This window comes from Oncorhynchus mykiss, chromosome 12 (genome assembly GCF_057628025.1).
Source record: "Oncorhynchus mykiss isolate SJ-2025 chromosome 12, ASM5762802v1, whole genome shotgun sequence".
Classification (NCBI taxonomy): Eukaryota; Metazoa; Chordata; class Actinopteri; order Salmoniformes; family Salmonidae; genus Oncorhynchus; species Oncorhynchus mykiss.
The window spans coordinates 88490683-88511128 of NC_143033.1; the positions used below are offsets into that span (position 1 = coordinate 88490683).

At 42.5% G+C, this 20446-nt stretch overlaps 2 protein-coding genes across 27 annotated transcripts in view; one reads left to right on the forward strand and one right to left on the reverse strand.

Moving 5' to 3' along the window:
* cacna1aa (calcium voltage-gated channel subunit alpha1 Aa) overlaps positions 1-14085 on the reverse strand; it is a 175654-nt gene extending 161569 nt beyond the window's left edge. For all 26 annotated transcript variants that reach the window (XM_090193918.1, XM_090193913.1, XM_090193928.1 and 23 more), the window contains exon 1: positions 12260-14085. In XM_090193918.1, coding sequence (XP_090050044.1) covers positions 12260-12555 — 296 coding nt within the window. In that variant the 5' untranslated portion in view covers positions 12556-14085. The remainder of the gene's footprint in view (positions 1-12259) is intronic.
* LOC110538722 (alkB homolog 7, RNA demethylase) overlaps positions 1-20446 on the forward strand; it is a 185925-nt gene that overhangs the window by 150058 nt on the left and 15421 nt on the right. The window lies entirely within an intron of this gene.

The following is a 20446-nucleotide window of genomic DNA, read 5'->3' on the forward strand; positions in this document are numbered from 1 at the left end:
TTGATCACGGGGCGATCTGTATTCGATAGCAGCAAGTCTGGAAAACTTCGTCCATTTTTTCAGTTTCACAACATCCTGTGGTGCGTCAGAAGAAGGGAGGGGTCTATTTGTGTTGCGACCAGGGATAAATGATTCTGATATTGATAGCAATGGTGACATCGTGTGGAAGCTGTAGGCATTTACAGGGGGTTTGCATATATTTTCCCTCGTCTTAAACAATTGATTGAATGGCGGATGAATATTTTTGTTTTGTTTTTGGTGAACAGTTTTACCAGGGATATTTACTCCTAAACACGTTCTGTTATAGCCACAGACCCGATTTAACCAGTTTTAGAAACTTCAGAGTGTTTTCTATCCACACATACTTATCATATGCATATACTATATTCCTGGCATGAGTAGCAGGACTTTGAAATGTTGCACGATTTTTAACAAAAAGCTGCGAAAATTCGCATCATCCATAACAGGATATGCCATTGCTATAGAGCCACTACTAAATAGCATTAGAAGTCTCATTGCAGGGGTGTGCCTTTCAGAGGATATTCCTCCTATTCGTCTTTCAGCATATGCTGATGATGTAGTTGTGCTAGTGAAAAATCAAGCGGAGGTGGATAGCTTGAGTCTAATGGTTGATCGTTTTAGGGGAATATCCTCTGCAAAGGTAAATTGGGAAAAGAGTTGTGCTTTACAGATTGGAGAATGGTCTGGAGGGATCATGGCTTTGCCAGGGGGGCTAGAATGGTGTAAGGGAGGTTTTAAGTATCTTGGAGAGTACCTAGGAGATGAGGGGACTATGGAAAAAAATTGGAGTGGGGTGGTTGAAATGGTGGAAGGGAGGATGAGGAGATGGCGTTGGGTATTATCTCGTATGTCATATAGGGGGCGCACTATTATAGTTAACAATGTGATTGCCTCTGCACTGTGGCATCGGTTGTCAGTTTTAGAACCACCATCTGGCCTTCTGGCTAAGATACAGGCATTTATTGTGGATTTCTTTTGGGATAAATATCACTGGGTTCCACAAAGTGTTTTGTATTTGTCAAAAGAGGAGGGGGGACAAGGTCTTGTACATCTTGCTAGTAGGGCTGCTGCTTTCCGGTTTCAGTTTATTCAAAGGTTGCTTTATGGACCGGAAAATGTGGTGTGGAGAGGGGTGGCAGGTCTTATATTACAGCGGGTTGGAGGATTAGGTTTAAAGAAGGCTTTATTTCTGGTTGATAGTAGCCAGATTTCTAGGGAGGGAGTACCTCCGTTTTACAGAGGCCTTCTCAGAGTGTGGAGCATAATGAAGGTGGCCAGACGAACTTCAGCGGAGTCAGTGCATTGGCTGTTGGAGGAACCTCTGGTGTATGGGGCAAGACTGGATTGTACAACTGCAGCTGTTCCACATTTCTCCAAGATTCTGGTGAAGGGGAAAATCATCACCTTAAGACAGTTAATGGCCATGGCTGGGCCCGCCTTAATGGATGGAAGACGGGTGGCAGAACATTTGGGGATGAGGTCGGAAAGGATTGTCAGACAAATGCTGAGGAGTTGTAGGAAGGCTCTGTCAGCGGAAGAATGGGGTATGCTTAGTAGCCACAAGAAGAAGGTGCAAGATGAAGACGTCTCATTTCCAAAACTAGGGATTACACCAAATATCCCAGAGTCAGAAAGAAAGGCGTTATTGCTGGATTTGAGAGGGTTGGAGGGGGTGGGTTTGGATGAGGTGAATGGGAAGGAATTGTATAGGGGGTGTGTCAAGGTGTTGAATAAAGATAAATTGAAAAATAGAAAAGACACTCCATGGAGGGTAAAATTGGGCATTAATGACAAGGTAAAGCCAGCATGGAGAGCACTGTACAAGCCACCGTTACAAAAGGGTACTGGTGATATGCAATGGAGGGTTTTACATGGCATCATTGCAGTTAATGCTTTTGTATCTGTTATTAACTCAGATGTTAGAGATGGATGTCCTTTTTATAATATAAGAGAAACCATTTTTCACTGTTTTATGGAGTGTGAGAGGATAAAACCTCTATTGGAAATGCTGGAATCTTTGTTTAAAGCTGTAGGGGAGGTTTTCAATAGCACTGTGTTTATTTTGGGGTTTCAATATAGTAAACAACAGAAAAGAAAATGTCAAATGTTAAATTTTATTTTGGGACAAGCTAAGATGTCAATTTTTCTGAGTAGGAAACATAAGATAGAAACGGGATATGGGCAGGATGTAAGGTGTGTTTTTAAAGGATTAGTGAAAGCAAGAATAAAAGTAGGTTTTGAGTTATTTTCAGCTGTAAAAGATCTCCTATTATTTGAGGAGAAGTGGGCCTACGAAGGATTGCTTTGTTTTGTAGAGGAGGGGAAATTATTTTTTGCTGATGAAATAAGTTGAATGTATATGTTATGTATTTATTTTTGTTTAGGAATTACATTTGTTGTTTCATTCTGAAAAGGCAGTGTGTCATTATTTATGTTAACACTTGAGTAAAAAATAAAGGTTTTATAAAAACTCAAACTCTCTCCCTCTCTCTCTCTCTCTCTCTATCTTTCTGTCTCTACCGTCTCAATCTACCACCTCTTCCTCTTTGTCTCTCTCCTCCCCTCTCTTCCCCTCTCAGTCTCTCCTCCTTCTTCCTGATACTGCAGTGAGTATAAACAGAGGACAACACTCCACTCATTTCCTCTCCTCCTCTATTTCTCATGCTACCTGTCCTCCCCTCCTTCTCACACCCGGCCTATAAAGAGACCAGAAACACCCCTCTCTCCAGGTTAGTCTGCCAATCTGGTAGGATAACCCCAACTCCAGTAAAGACACACACAGCCAACATCTGATACATGATGACCCCACACAGTCTCAGAACAGCAGATCCCTGTGTCAGATAACAGGGAGGGAGGGAAGGAAGTAGGGAGGGAGGGAGGGAGGGAGGGAGGGAGGGAGGGAGGGAGGGAGGGAGGGAGGGAGGGAGGGAGGGCTCGCCAGTGAAAGTCTTTCATGCAGCCTCTGTTATTTTATGTCTGGCGGGAAGTGAGTGATCCAGACCAGGAGACGTGACTAAGTTGGTAGAGACAACAGGCCGCTGTGTGTGTGTGTGTGTGTGTGTGTGTGTGTGTGTGTGTGTGTTTGCATGCGTGCATGTGCTTGCGTGCGTGTGCGTGTGTGTGATACCCATTCCACACCGATACCTCATAATTTACACCAGTAAACACACACACACACTCACACACACACACACACACACACACACTTTCCAGAAACCAATGTCAAATAACACACAAGGTAACACAATAGTGATGGGGGAAGAAATTGGTACAGCTACATATCACAATAGTATTTTGGACTATATTATATTGATACATTGACTCCAAGTATCGATTTGTAAAAAAATATATATATATATATACACTGAACAAAAATATAAACGCAAAAAAATATAAACGCAACATGCAACAATTTCAAATATTTTACTGAGTATCAGCTCATATAAGGAAATCAGTTAATTTAAATAAATAAATTAGGCCCTAATCTATGGATTTCACATGGCTGGGAATACAGATATGCATCTGTTGGTCACAGATACCTTAAAAAAGATAGGGGCGTAGATCAGAAAACCAGTCAGTATCTAGTGTGATCACCATTTGCCTCATGCAGCGCGACACATCTCCTTCTCATAGAGTTGATCAGGCTGTTGATTGTGGCCTGTGGAATGTGGTCCTACTCCTCTTCAATGGCTGTCTGAAATTGCTAGATACTGGCAGGAACTGGAATATGCTGCATCCCAAACATGATCAATGGGTGACAAGTCTAATGAGTATGCAGGCGAATAGAAGAACTGGGACATTTTCAGCTTCCAGGAATTGTGTACAGATCCTTGCGACATGGGGCCATGCATTATCATGCTGAAACATGAGGTAATGGTGGCTGATGAATGGCACGACGATTGGCCTCAGGACCTCGTCACGGTATCGCTGTGCATTCAAATTGCCAGCGATAAAATGCAATTGTGTTCTTTGTCCATAGTTTATGCCTGCCAATACCATAACCCCACCACCACCATGGGGCACTCTGTTCATACCGTTGTCATCAGCAAACCGCTTCGCCCACACAACACCATACACGTGGTCTGTGGTTGTGAGGCCGGTTGGACCTACTGCCAAATTCTCTAAAACGACGTTGGAGGCGTCTTATGGTAGATGCAGCACTCCATCACTCTCCTTCTTGGTCAAGTAGCCCTTACACAGCCTGGAAGTGTGTTGGGTCATTGTCCTGTTGAAAAACAAATGATAGTCCCACTAAACCCAAACCAGATGGGATGGAGTGTCGCTGCAGAATGCTGCGGTAGACATAATGGTTAAGTGTGCCTTGAATTCTAAATAAATGACAGACAGTGTCACCACCAAAGCACCCCACACCATCACACCTCCACCTCCATGCTTCATGGTGGGAACCACACATGCAGCGATCATCCGTTCACCTACTCTGCGTCTCACAAGACACGGCTGTTGGAGCCAAAAATCTCAAATTTGGGCTCATCAGACCAAAGGACAGATTTCCACCGGTCTAATGTCCATTGCACGTGTTTCTTGGCCCAAGCAAGTCTCCTCTTATTGGTGTCCTTTAGTAGTGGTTTCTTTGCAGCAATTCGACCATGAAGGCCTGATTCACGCAGTCTCCTCTGAACAGTTGATGTTGAGATGTGTCTGTTACTTGAACTCTGTGAAGCATTTATTTGGGCTGCAATCTGAGGTGCTGTTAACTCTAATTAACTTATCCTCTGCAGCAGAGGTAACTCTGGGTCTTCCATTCCTGTGTCGGTCCTCATGAGAGCCAGTTTCATCATAGCACTTGATGTTTTTTGTGATTGCACTTGAAGAAACTTTCAAACTGCTTGAAATGTTCCAGATTGACTGACCTTCATGTCTTAAGGCAATGCTTGACTGTCGTTTCTGGTTGCTTATTTGAGCTGTTCTTGCCATAATATGGACTTGGTCTTTTACCAAATAGGGCTATCTTCTGTACACCACCCTTACCTTGTCACAACACAACTGATTTGCTCAAATGCATTAAGAAGGAAATCAATTCCACAAATGTACTTTTAACAAGGCATACCTGTTAATTGAAATGCATTCTAGGTGACCTCATGATGCTGGTTCAGAGAATGCCAAGAGTGTGCAAAGCTGTCATCAAGGCAAAGGGTGGGTACTTTGAAGAATCTCACATTTTATTTTTTTATTTTTTTTGTTTAACACTTTTTTGGTTACTACATGATTCCATATGTGTTATTTCATAGTTTTGACGTCTTCACTATTATTTTACAATGTAGAAAATAGTACAAATAAGGAAAAACCCTGGAATGAGTAGGTGTGTCCAAACTTTTGACTGGTACTGTGTATTTATTTATTTTTACAAATAGATACTTGGAGAGTATCGATATAATGTTGTCCAACTGCACCAATTTCTTCCCCCATCACTACTGTGTATCTTTGTGCATTACCATGTACTAGAGTGTGTTATTGGTTATTGGTTTCTTGAAAGTGTGTGTGGTGTGTCTGTTTTTATTTAACCTTTAGTTATCTAGGCAAGTCAGTTAAGAACAAATTGCTATTTTCAATGACGGCCTAGGAACAGTGGGTTAACTGCCTTGTTCAGGGGCAGAACGACAGATTTTTACCTTGTTAGCTCGGGGATTCGATCTTGCAACCTTTTAGTTACTAGTCCAACACACTAACCAGTAGGCTACCTGCTGCTGTGTGGTGTGTGTGTGTGTGTGTGCGCATGTGTGTGTGCGTGCGTGTGTGTGTGTGCATGCGTGCGTGCGTGTATTCGTGTGTTGCGTTACCTAGCGCTAGTCAGCTGTACCTGCGCCGAAACGCAGGTAGTTTTTATCCTATAGCTTGTTCTCCGTCTTCTTTTTAAATAGTGAGCCAACATTTTTTCAGCACTTTTATTTCCATGCCTGATCAAAAGTCATTTTCTCATGTCTCTAGCTGAAAAATATGATTAGAACATCAAATTACAGTCAAATCGCAGTATCGAATCGCAATACACATAGAATCATGAGAATCACAATACACATAGAATCATGAGAATCACAATACATATAGAATCGTGAGAATCACAATACATATAGAATCATGAGAATCACAATACATATAGAATCGTGAGAATCACAATACATATAGAATCGTGAGAATCACAATACATATAGAATCATGAGAATCGCAATACATATAGAATCATGAGAATCACAATACATATAGAATCGTGAGAATCACAATACACATAGAATCATGAGAATCACAATACATATAGAATCATGAGAATCACAATACATATAGAATCATGAGAATCACAATACATATAGAATCATGAGAATCACAATACATATAGAATCATGAGAATCACAATACATATAGAATCGTGAGAATCACAATACATATAGAATCGTGAGAATCACAATACATATAGAATCGTGAGAATCACAATACATATAGAATCATGAGAATCACAATACATATAGAATCATGAGAATCACAATACATATAGAATCGTGAGAATCACAATACATATAGAATCGTGAGAATCACAATACATATAGAATCGTGAGAATCACAATACATATAGAATCATGAGAATCACAATACATATAGAATCATGAGAATCACAATACATATAGAATCGTGAGAATCACAATACATATAGAATCATGAGAATCACAATACATATAGAATCATGAGAATCACAATACATATAGAATCATGAGAATCACAATACATATAGAATCATGAGAATCACAATACATATAGAATCGTGAGAATCACAATACACATAGAATTATGAGAATCACAATACATATAGAATCATGAGAATCACAATACATATAGAATCGTGAGAATCACAATACACATAGAATCATGAGAATCACAATACATATAGAATCGTGAGAATCACAATACATATAGAATCATGAGAATCACAATACATATAGAATCGTGAGAATCACAATACATATAGAATCATGAGAATCACAATACATATAGAATCATGAGAATCACAATACACATAGAATCATGAGAATCACAATACATATACAATCGTGAGAATCACAATACATATAGAATCATGAGAATCGCAATACATATAGAATCATGAGAATCACAATACATATAGAATCGTGAGAATCACAATACACATAGAATCATGAGAATCACAATACATATAGAATCATGAGAATCACAATACATATAGAATCATGAGAATCACAATACATATAGAATCATGAGAATCACAATACATATACAATCGTGAGAATCACAATACATATAGAATCGTGAGAATCACAATACATATAGAATCGTGAGAATCACAATACATATAGAATCATGAGAATCGCAATACATATAGAATCATGAGAATCACAATACATATAGAATCGTGAGAATCACAATACACATAGAATCATGAGAATCACAATACATATAGAATCATGAGAATCACAATACATATAGAATCATGAGAATCACAATACATATAGAATCATGAGAATCACAATTCATATAGAATCATGAGAATCACAATACATATAGAATCATGAGAATCACAATACATATAGAATCATGAGAATCACAATACATATAGAATCATGAGAATCACAATACATATAGAATCATGAGAATCACAATACATATAGAATCATGAGAATCACAATACATATAGAATCATGAGAATCACAATACATATAGAATCATGAGAATCACAATACATATAGAATCATGAGAACCACAATACATATAGAATCATGAGAATCACAATACATATAGAATCATGAGAATCACAATACATATAGAATCGTGAGAATCACAATACATATAGAATCGTGAGAATCACAATACACATAGAATCATGAGAATCACAATACATATACAATCGTGAGAATCACAATACATATACAATCGTGAGAATCACAATACACATAGAATTATGAGAATCACAATACATATAGAATCATGAGAATCACAATACATATAGAATCGTGAGAATCACAATACACATAGAATCATGAGAATCACAATACATATACAATCGTGAGAATCACAATACATATAGAATCATGAGAATCACAATACATATAGAATCGTGAGAATCACAATACATATAGAATCATGAGAATCACAATACATATAGAATCATGAGAATCACAATACACATAGAATCATGAGAATCACAATACATATACAATCGTGAGAATCACAATACATATATAGAATCGTGAGAATCACAATACATATAGAATCATGAGAATCACAATACATATAGAATCGTGAGAATCACAATACATATAGAATCATGAGAATCACAATACATATAGAATCATGAGAATCACAATACATATAGAATTGTGAGAATCTAAACACATAATCGTATCACCACTTAAGTATGGTGATAATATCATATCGTGAGGTCCCTGGTAATTCCCCGCACTAATACACAGTAGAGCCCACAGTATCTGTGTGTGGAACAGGTCGTGAAGTTAGAGCCCACAGTATCTGTGTGTGGAACAGGTCGTGAAGTTAGAGCCCACAGTATCTGTGTGTGGAACAGGTCGTGAAGTTAGAGCCCACAGTATCTGTGTGTGGAACAGGTCGTGAAGTTAGAGCCCACAGTATCTGTGTGTGGAACAGGTCGTGAAGTTAGAGCCCACAGTATCTGTGTGTGGAACAGGTTGTGAAGTTAGAGCCCACAGTATCTGTGTGTGGAACAGGTCGTGAAGTTAGAGCCCACAGTATCTGTGTGTGGAACAGGTCGTGAAGTTAGAGCCTACAGTATCTGTGTGTGGAACAGGTCGTGAAGTTAGAGCCCACAGTATCTGTGTGTGGAACAGGTCGTGAAGTTAGAGCCCACAGTATCTGTGTGTGGAACAGGTCGTGAAGTTAGAGCCCACAGTATCTGTGTGTGGAACAGGTCGTGAAGTTAGAGCCCACAGTATCTGTGTGTGGAACAGGTCGTGAAGTTAGAGCCCACAGTATCTGTGTGTGGAACAGGTCGTGAAGTTAGAGCCCACAGTATCTGTGTGTGGAACAGGTCGTGAAGTTAGAGCCCACAGTATCTGTGTGTGGAACAGGTCGTGAAGTTAGAGCCCACAGTATCTGTGTGTGGAACAGGTCGTGAAGTTAGAGCCCACAGTATCTGTGTGTGGAACAGGTCGTGAAGTTAGAGCCCACAGTATCTGTGTGTGGAACAGGTTGTGAAGTTAGAGCCAGGTTGTGAAGTTAGAGCCCACAGTATCTGTGTGTGGAACAGGTTGTGAAGTTAGCAGCAAGCAGAGAGCAGCGAGGGAGAGAACGACCAATAAATCATTTACATTCTGCAGATTGAATGTAGATCCCTGATTCCACACAGCAAAGAAAACACTGGGGTTTAACGATACTGGGCTGTCTCTCGTTCTCTCTGTCTCTCTCTCTATATCTCCTTTTTCTTTATCCATTTGCCCTTGCTTTTTCTGGGCTTTCTCCCTCTCTCATTTGTGATGGTAGGATTTCCATCCGAGTGTTATGTGATGTGATGTACAGAGTAACAGTCAAAATCCATCAATACCACGGAATATCCTGGGCTTTAGTACATAGATACATAAACAAATACAACCAAGTATGAAAAGAAGCACACACACAAAGGGTGAACTGACCTCCTTACCTCCCTCAGTGCCTCATCCCTTGGGGAGTTAGTGTATGAGGTAGTATATTACACAGGACAGGGCAAGGGGAGGGGTTATAGGTTAGAGGTCAAGGGGTCATGACAGTTGATCTGGGACAGAGCAGAGCATCTGAGGTAATAGGAGAGACAGTTATGAGAGTGACTATGTGCTATACAATTCAAAACTGTTTACTGAATTTCCAGGGTGAGACAAAATACAGTCACCCTCTTACACTGCTGCGTGAGAATATGTGTGAACGAACATTCTGCCGGCTTTCAGTTTGTTTCACATAGTTACTTTGACCTAAACCCTTATCTTATGGATAACATGAGTCAAATGGGTACAGTTGCCACAAAGGTGCCACTGGGACCTTTGTGTTGTCTTACTGGTAGTGACCACATATGTCCCCATAGGAAAACCCTTTGAATAACCCTTTTTGGTTCCAGGTAGAACCCTTTACACAGAGGGCTCTACATGGAACCCAAAAAGAGTTCTACCTGAAACCAAAAAGTAATTTTCTTTATGGAACAAAAAAGGGTACCCCTATGGGGATAGCCGAAGAACCCTTTTGGAACCCTTTTTTCTAAGAGTGTACAGTAAATCTATAAAATCTAATTTTGAGATTTGTGAGTGTGTATGTGTGTGTGTGTGTGTGTGTGTGTGTGTGTGTGTGTGTGTGTGTTTGTTTGTGTGTGTGTGTGTTTGTATGTGTGTGTGTGTGTGTGTGTGTGTGTGTGTGTGTGTGTGTGCGTGTGTGTGTGTGTGTGTGTTTGTGTGTGCGTGCGTGCGTGTGTGTGTGGAGGGGGGAGGGGGCATAAGAGGTAAGGGAGTAACTAAGGGAACAGGAGAAGGAGTGAGATTTAAAGGGATAGGGTGATAGATGAGGAGAGAGAGAGAGGAGGAGGGAGATAGAGGAGGAGGGAGAGGAGGCAGAGAGAGAGGGTAAGAGAGTGAGAGAGAGCGAGGGGTAGAGGGAGAGAAGGTGATGATAGAGGAATGGAGGGGAGAGAGAAAAGCAGGAGAGAGAGATGTAGGAAGAGAGGGAGATGTGGAGAAGAAGAGAGAAAGGGTGATAGAGGAAGAAGATGAGACACTGCTAAACTAATCCAATATGTTCAATCAAAACCAGAGAGGACAAAACCATCTGAACTAGGTAGGGGTGTGCGGGTGTGGAAGAGACTATGTCCACATTCCAACACATTCAATACATATTCAAAATCCCTTTTTCAAAACGGTACAGAGGCAAGCTCACGCACATGCTCATAGAGTACATGTATTGAACATATTTCACACACATCTGTGTTCAATCTCCATTCAAACAATTGAACAGATACGATTCAAAAGCCTTAAAACAATCTCATCCATTTGCCAGAGCAGCAGGCCAATTAGAGTGAATCATTTCTGACCCATCACTACAGATCAATGCAATCATTATTCTACTTTCCTCTCGTCCTGACAGCCTCACAGCTTCCAACTGGAGAACAGACATTGTCCAAATCACTCCCAGGTTTCTCCCAAAATGGGGCTATGCTAACACTAAGACTGAAGGGGTTAAAAACAAACAGAAGATAACTGTTGTAAGGTGCATTGTGTCTGTAAAAATGTAGAAACTGGAAGAAGAAGCCTAAGTGTTGTTGTCCATTAGTTTACTCCAATTAGCAGAGGGGTGGGTAGGGTTAGGGGAAAATAATAAAAGAAACTATATTTTAATAACACGAAGACTGGCAGAATAGTAGCAGACACTGTAGGTCCAGTGTGCCACACACAGATGGGCACAGTGGGCACACACATACATATACAGTCAGGGGCAGTTGTGTCTGGCCTGACACACACATGCACGCACACACACACACACACACAAAGAGAAAACACAAGCAGACACACACAGGTAGTCAGGCACACACATACACTCCAGCACACCACAGGCATGATCCATCAGTGAAAACCTAGAGATATGTATGCTGATAAGGACATGGCCCAGTTCACTCCATTCTCTCAGTCTAAGCAGAAATGGTGGCAGTATATACTCTCCTTCCCTCCTTGCCTTCCCCTTCACTGTTTTTCCTGAGCTGAGACTGAACATGCTGACATCAGCAACCAGCAGCTCTGCACTACAAACATCTCTCTCTCTCTCTCTCTCTCTCTCTCTCTCTCTCTCTCTCTCTCTCTCTTTCTCTCTCTCTCAAAAACGTGGCCATTGGTGACTGCAATTGATAAATGCCCTTAATAACAACATTCATAATTCATTCATAATGACAAAAATCATTTTAATGACGCCCAAATACAAACATTCAATGGATCCTAAACCTATCATGTCTACAGGTTTCTGTTGAATCACCACACACTACAGCGCCAGGAAGGCCTTTGAGTATTGCTGTCTAGTAGGCTATGTTGTCATCATTACATGCTCACACTAGCCTAATGATGCCCTACCTAATTGGCTAATGGTAGAGCCACATAGATAGGTCCCATCATTAGATCATCTTCCCATTATGATAATAACATTGCAAGTACAGTGGGCCTACCTGATACTCGGGGTTTAGCACTGATGTTATAATACACAGTGAGGAGAAACATGTAAAGGATATGGCCATTCTGTAATCTTTTTGGCGTATTTTCTCACAAAGTTATCCTCGCTGAAGATGAACAGCGAGCGGTTGACGGTGAAGCAGTTCTGACGCACCGGGATGGGGTTGTACAGGGCCATGGTCCGGGCTCTCTGCGCCATGGACTGCTTGTAGACCCGCTGTCCCCCGGGGCCTCCAGGCGGGCCACCCTGCCGACTGCCGCCGCGGCCAGGGCCTCCAGGTCCATGCCCATGCCCTGGTCCATGGCCGTGGCCGCCGCCATACCTGGACGGCATCTCGTTTTCGAACCGCGCCATTCTCTGGACACCAAATCTTTACAAAGCAGCTGTAGCTGAGAAGGAGGCGAATGCTCAGCACGACCACACAACATTACATCCCATCTGCCTGCGGACTGCTCAGACACTCAACTGTTTTATTCTGCTTCTTCCACCTGCATAGGGGGAGAGTTGCCGGGCAGTAGCCTATATGGTGCGGCCTTTACAAGATGAAGACGCCATATAGTTTTTGGTCTCTCTCTGTGGTTAGTGCTAATGGTCAAGTGCAGGTGTAAAAAAATGCAACGTGGGGTGGGGGTGGGCTGGATAGCTTGGCTTGTTGCACGACTATCAGTGCAGTAGGATTCACAATTCCTCTTCAGTTCGTTTTTAGATGTCCAAAAAATAAGAGTAAGGCTCTTTTGGGATATTGGGGATATCAGATTGGGGACATTCCAAGATGAGTTAGTATAAATGTTTCATGTTCTCCATGGCTGCTCCATCGTTTTCTCCCGAACCATTTCCACGGTGCGATAGGCTCATCAGAAGCCCCTTGTGCTTCGCTTGAAGATAAAATGTTGTATTGTCATCATGACCACAGCACAATATTAAAATCAATCAGATTATCAAAATAAGAAAATAAATCCACCAAGTTTTTCCCCTCAACCGGGCATGTTGGTCGTGATTGCCATGGTACGTTTCAGACACCAAAACATGTTGGAAAAAATAGCTAAAATCTATAATTATTTATTTATTTTGTAACATCCGCAATGTTTGGTACACTGGCTAATTTGTCTCCCGCCACCTCACACTCGCTTTACACGCGCGCAAAGATGAACTGGCATCCTTATACACGAAAAGGATAAATGTGAACATTTGTTGATTTTTCTCATTTGCATTCAATAATAATCTTTAATTGAAATCCGTCGTGGTTTGTAATATAATGTAGGGTAATATTAGAGCTGAATCGACAATTAAATGATGTCCCCCTCGACACAATGATCATATTCTCTCCATCACCTGCACAGCCGTCCATTCATACGTGGTCTCATCCGAGGAGGGGACATTTGGACGCGGGCAACATCACCATAGCAGAGTGGGGAGCATCCGCCACCGCTCCGGTGTCTCGCCACCAGTCATCGTGATCTCCACAAGCGGGTCGAGCGCAGTGCAGAAGCCGTGAAAGTCGAACACCAACCCCTCCCAGCAGAGTGCCTCTGCCCGCTGGAAAAAAAACAGTGTCCTGTCCGTCCTCTTTCTCCCCTTCCTGAACAAGTGCGCTGCACGGCCTCCTCGGCTATCCGTCCAGCGGCCCTTAGGGGAGGGAAAGATGGAAGAATGGATGGATGGAAAGGGAGGAAATAGCCCCCCCTTTTCTTTAGAAAAAGTAGAAATGACTAGATTTTTTTTTTTAAGAGATTAAGAGATCAGAACACGAAATTGTCCTCGTCCAGATCCGCCAGTATTTTGGACTATAGTCTACTAAGCGACTAGAGCCGATCAATTCAGCGCTGAATGCCTGAGAAAAGCTCTGTCCCGAAACCTGTGTGTGTAGCCAATGTGTGTGTTGCCGCCAGGCGCTGCAGCACATGACGCACACAGCCCCCACTCACAGACTCACTCCTCGCTCCCCTTCGTTCAAGTTCCAGACCCGTGCACGGTGAGGTGAGCCCTGATTTCTTTAGGAACTATAACCATATGCCCAGCCCTGGATTCACGATGCCTGTCCCTGTCGTACACACATTCTAGCACACATCAATGGAAAAATAATGCGTAAAATACCTCTGTGGTGAAAGAGATCCGCGGAGGGACATGGTTGCTTGGTGATTGTGAGTGTGTGGGGGGTCGAGATGGATGGATGGATGATTATGTTTGTTTTTATTGCTATTTCATGAACGACCTGGTAACTGTGTCAAGGTCAGCCTTGTGTGTGAGCTACGTGTGTTTTGGTGAGGGAGGAAGAGGTTGGGGGGGGGGGGGGGGGGGGGTACATCTCTCCTAGCGTGTGTAGCTCGCGCGAGGGGATACAGCTGCACCCCCTGGCGAGAGACAGCGAGCGTGTGTGCTTACACGTGCGCGCGTCTCGGGGGAGATGTGTGGCGTCCTGTGTGTGTGTGTGTGTGTGTGCGAGAGAGAGAGAGAGAGAGAGAGAGAGAGAGATAGGGGAAGGAGAGAGAGAGAGCGCGCCCGCGTTAGGGAACGTGCAGAGAGAAACGTCCAAAGACTATTCTTAGCTGCAGACATTTGGAAATTAATGGACGAAGTTCTCCCTCCCTCGTCTCTCGCTCTTCCTCTACGGTCTCTCTCGCTCTTCCACACCCGTTCCTCTCGCTCTCTGGATCCGAGCAGGTGCTAGTGCTCTTCCCTCTCGCCCTCCCTCTCTCTCTTCAGTCCCGCATGCATGTCACTAATGCTCAAGGTACGGACGTCCCTAATGTCCCTCGTCCATTGCCATTGCCGAGCATTCTGAAATCAAATGCACAATTCTGGCTACATGATGTGCAAATGAAGTGGAGTCTATATATGCCTAAAAAGACCCTGTGACTATATGAATGAATACGACTTTGTATTTGTGGTTTCTACTTTCTGCAATTTGTGTTGAGTTGGTGCTGGTATTTCCGCCCAAAATAGCAGCCGCTTTGAAAGGTAAATGATCAAGAGGACATGGACTTAAGGGCGATCTGCGAATTAGTCCATATTTGGAGTTATCATCTGGTCAATATACACTGCTCAAAAAAATAAAGGGAACACTTAAACAACACAATGTAACTCCAAGTCAATCACACTTCTGTGAAATCAAACTGTCCACTTAGGAAGCAACACTGATTGACAATAAATGTCACATGCTGTTGTGCAAATGGAATAGACAACATGTGGAAATTATAGGCAATTAGCAAGACACCCCCAATAAAGGAGTGGTTCTGCAGGTGGTGACCCGAGACCACTTCTCAGTTCCTATGCTTCCTGGCTGATGTTTTGGTCACGTTTGAATGCTGGAGGTGCTTTCACTCTAGTGGTAGCATGAGACGGAGTCTACAACCCACACAAGTGGCTCAGGTAGTGCAGCTCAACCAGGATGGCACATCAATGCGAGCTGTGGCAAGAAGGTATGCTGTGTCTGTCAGCGTAGTGTCCAGAGCATGGAGGCGCTACCAGGAGACAGGCCAGTACATCAGGAGACGTGGAGGAGGCCGTAGGAGGGCAACAACCCAGCAGCAGGACCGCTACCTCCGCCTTTGTGCAAGGAGGAGCAGGAGGAGCACTGCCAGAGCCCTGCAAAATGACCTCCAGCAGGCCACAAATGTGCATGTGTCTGCTCAAACGGTCAGAAACAGACTCCATGAGGGTGGTATGAGGGCCCGATGTCCACAGGTGGGGGTTGTGCTTACAGCCCAACACCGTGCAGGACGTTTGGCATTTGCCAGAGAACACCACGATTGGCAAATTCGCCACTGGCGCCATGTGCTCTTCACAGATGAAAGCAGGTTCACACTGAGCACATGTGACAGACGTGACAGAGTCTGGAGACACCGTGGAGAAAGTTCTGCTGCCTGCAACATCCTCCAGCATGACCGGTTTGGCGGTTGGTCAGTCATGGTGTGGGTGGCATTTCTTTGGGGGGCCTGTAGTGTGGTTTTAATTTTGAGTGTGACTCCAAATCCAGACCTCCATGGGTTGATGAATTTGATTTCCATTGATCATTTTTGTGTGATTTTGTTGTCAGCACATTCAACTATGTAAAGAAAAAAGTATTTAATAAGAATATTTCATTCATTCAGATCTAGGACGTGTTATTTTAGTGTTCCCTTTATTTTTTTGAGCAGTGTATAAACTTGATGGTGAGACAACGTTCTTGTGGGAGAAAGAAGACGACCGATATCGGCGCGACCTTAACTGTTATCGCTTATCGGGTATCACATGAAGCTTGGATCAATGTTTTCTTCAGCGGTGAGAGTGACCCACTGTCAAGATCCAGGTCTAACAAGCTCGTCTCTATACACTGTACACTGTAAAAAAAGAAATATGTGGAAAACCGTTTCTAGGACCATTCGAGTAACCCAACTCAAAGTATTGCAGTGTTCAAATCTTAAAGTAATAAAGTGACATCACCACCCATATGGTTCTTTTAAAGTTGTAAATACTTAACTGTTTTTGTGTTCTATTAACTTTTTTGCATTATGTATTCTGAACTATACCGATTGAAGTTGCTTGAATATGAGTATTTGTTGTAGTGAACATAACACTTTAGGTTCCCTTCTACTGAAATGATTTACCTTCATTAGTAATTGTTTTCAAGTGTAAGTACTAAGTAGTTCTGATTATTTTCAGTGGTCGTGCCATGTTTAACGTTGTTTTATGTATTTGATGATTTGTCATTATAATCCACCTTAGCAGTCATTGTTGAGCACAGTGTTCATCCCTCTAGCAGTAGCTGGAGGTAGAGCTGTAACCAGTCATTGTTGAGCACAGTGCTTATCCCTCTAGCAATAGCTGGAGGTAGAGCTGTAACCAGTCATTGTTGAGCACAGTGCTCATCCCTCTAGTGGTAGCTGGAGGTAGAGCTGTAACCAGTCATTGTTGAACACAGTTCTCATCCCTCTAGCAGTAACTGGAGGTAGAGCTGTAACCAGTCATTGTTGAGCACAGTGCTCATCCCTCTAGCGGTAGCTGGAGGTAGAGCTGTAACCAGTCATTGTTGGACACAGTGCTCATCCCTCTAGCGGTAGCTGGAGGTAGAGCTGTAACCAGTCATTGTTGAGCACAGTGCTCATCCCTCTAGCAGTAACTGGAGGTAGAGCTGTAACCAGTCATTGTTGAACACAGTTTTCATCTCTCTAGCGGTAACTGGAGGTAGAGCTGTAACCAGTCATTGTTGAACACAGTGCTCATCTCTCTAGCGGTAACTGGAGGTAGAGCTGTAACCAGTCATTGTTGAACACAGTTCTCATCCCTCTAGCAATAGCTGGAGGTAGAGCTGTAACCAGTCATTGTTGAGCACAGCGTTCATCCCTCTAGCAGTAGCTGGAGGTAGAGCTGTAACCAGTCATTGTTGAGCACAGTGCTCATCCCTCTAGCGGTAGCTGGAGGTAGAGCTGTAACCAGTCATTGTTGAGCACAGTGCTCATCCCTCTAGTGGTAGCTGGAGGTAGAGCTGTAACCAGTCATTGTTGAACACAGTTCTCATCCCTCTAGCAGTAACTGGAGGTAGAGCTGTAACCAGTCATTGTTGAGCACAGTGCTCATCCCTCTAGCGGTAGCTGGAGGTAGAGCTGTAACCAGTCATTGTTGGACACAGTGCTCATCCCTCTAGCGGTAGCTGGAGGTAGAGCTGTAACCAGTCATTGTTGAGCACAGTGCTCATCCCTCTAGCAGTAACTGGAGGTAGAGCTGTAACCAGTCATTGTTGAACACAGTTTTCATCTCTCTAGCGGTAACTGGAGGTAGAGCTGTAACCAGTCATTGTTGAACACAGTGCTCATCTCTCTAGCGGTAACTGGAGGTAGAGCTGTAACCAGTCATTGTTGAACACAGTGCTCATCCCTCTAGCGGTAACTGGAGGTAGAGCTGTAACCAGTCATTGTTGAACACAGTGCTCATCCCTCTAGCGGTAACTGGAGGTAGAGCTGTAACCAGTCATTGTTGAACACAGGGCTCATCCCTCTAGCGGTAACTGGAGGTAGAGCTGTACGCATTACAGTGTGCTGCATTAGCGGTGGTGGTGCACATTACCTTCTTGATGGTGGGAATGTCTTCTCTCATTATTTAACCTTATTTAGCGGATTTGATATCCGGTCATCATGATCAATTACACCTAAAACTGCTTAATACTATTTTAGAAATATACTTTTCTTTCTTCAAACAAGTCATGTGGCACTATTACATATTGGTAACTTTCAAAAACGTAATAATTCTATATCATCACAACACAGATAAATTAAGTGTTTTTACTCTAGTATCAATGTGTCTGACTACTACTTTATTATTTTAAGTAAAGATGTAAAACATAATAGAGTCAAGTAAGAACAAATAATTTAATACATGTTAGATTGACTTTAACATATTAACTAATCATAACCTTAGCAGAATACAAATACATAAAGTTATATTCACTAAATAACATAATATTTGTTAACAGTACTCATAAAACTTTAAGTGATAAGAAATCTTATTGACATGAGTTAGTACCACTATTATGAGTTCTACTGACATTTGGAGATGTTTGAGTAGCCACTAATCAATTCATTTAATGAGTTAGGCAGTTACTTTTTACAGTGTAACCATGGTAGAAAGGCCATGGAAGGAAACGTACCCTTACCTTAACCCCAACCCTTACAAATACCAACACTACCAGTCTTCTACCCATTCAAAATTCACCCTATTTATTGTGTTGGACCATTTCAGAACCATGGATAGTTCCCTTAACCATTCAAGATTCTGCAAGGCCAACAGAACTGTCCATGGTGCTTAAAACGACCCACAGCAACAGTTCCAGCAACAAACCATTTTCAGCATCACAGACAGTTCTGTTTTGTCTAATCAGCTGTGTAGTGCTAGGGTGTCAAAAAAAAGTGTGCACCCCTTTGGGTCCCCAGGACCAGGGCTGCGTTCAGTACGTTTTTATGTTTGTTTAATTGAACGGAAACAGCGCTGTACTGAACGACCAGTTGAAAAACGTTGGGTTGTGGGTTGGGGAACGCTGTGAGCTTGGCCACAGGCCTTTAAATACGTCACTCATTGCTTCAAGCCACACCTCGCACACCCACCAAACGGGAGCAAACATCCCTCATTGTCTGTTCAAGAACGTACAAGAACGTTTTGGCAAAATGTGTCGTTCAGCAAAAACCGTTCCACAACGTAGTGAAAGTTCAAGCGAACTGAATGCACCTCAGGATTAAGAAGCACAGGCCGGGTCCAAATACCCATAGCAGCATAGGCTACTACATACTTACACTGCATAGTCATTTCGGCATTTAATCTACTAGAATTCACTTGTTTTTCCGACTCAAGTGTTTGACAACAGCCGATAATCAGATAAATTGACGCACTGTACCAAAATGAACGAATGATGGGAGTCAACGCAATCAAGCATTAGATCAGGCATTTGAGCATTAGATCATGCATTCGAAATTTCATATACTATACACATACTACTTTTTTCGCAAATTATTTAGTACACTAGTATGGTTATTTGGACACACAACTGAACTAGAGACACATAGAACTATCCGTGGTGCTGAAAATTACCACGGGGCCTTGCTCAATTGAACAACTTCCAGGCCAATAGAACTGTCAATAGTTTGATACCTGTTTTAGCCCTTTATTTCCAGTCCTCTACTGCAGGACCACCAGACTGTGGACACATTTGTTGTAGCCCTGCACTGACATACCAGATTCAACAACTCAAGGGCTTGGTCATTAGCTGACACACCTAATTCAACAACTCAAGGGCTTTGTAAATACCTGACACACCAGATTCAACAACTCAAAAGCTTGGTAAATAGTTGACACACCAGATTCAACAACTCAAAAGCTTGGTAAATACCTGACACACCAGATTCAACAACTCAAAAGCTTGGTAAATACCTGACACACCAGATTCAACAACTCAAAAGCTTGGTAAATACCTGACACAACTGATTCAACAACTCAAAAACTTGGTAAATACCTGACACACCAGATTCAACAACTCAAAAGCTTGGTAAATACCTGACACACCAGATTCAACAACTCAAAAGCTTGGTAAATACCTGACACACCAGATTCAACAACTCAAAAGCTTGGTAAATAGCTGACACACCTGATTCAACAACTCAAAAGCTTGGTAAATAGCTGACACACCTGATTCAACAACTCAAGGGCTTGGTAATTAGTGAGTTGAATCAGGTGTGTTAGTGCAGGGCTAGAATTAAAACGTCCCCCAGGAGAGGGCTGT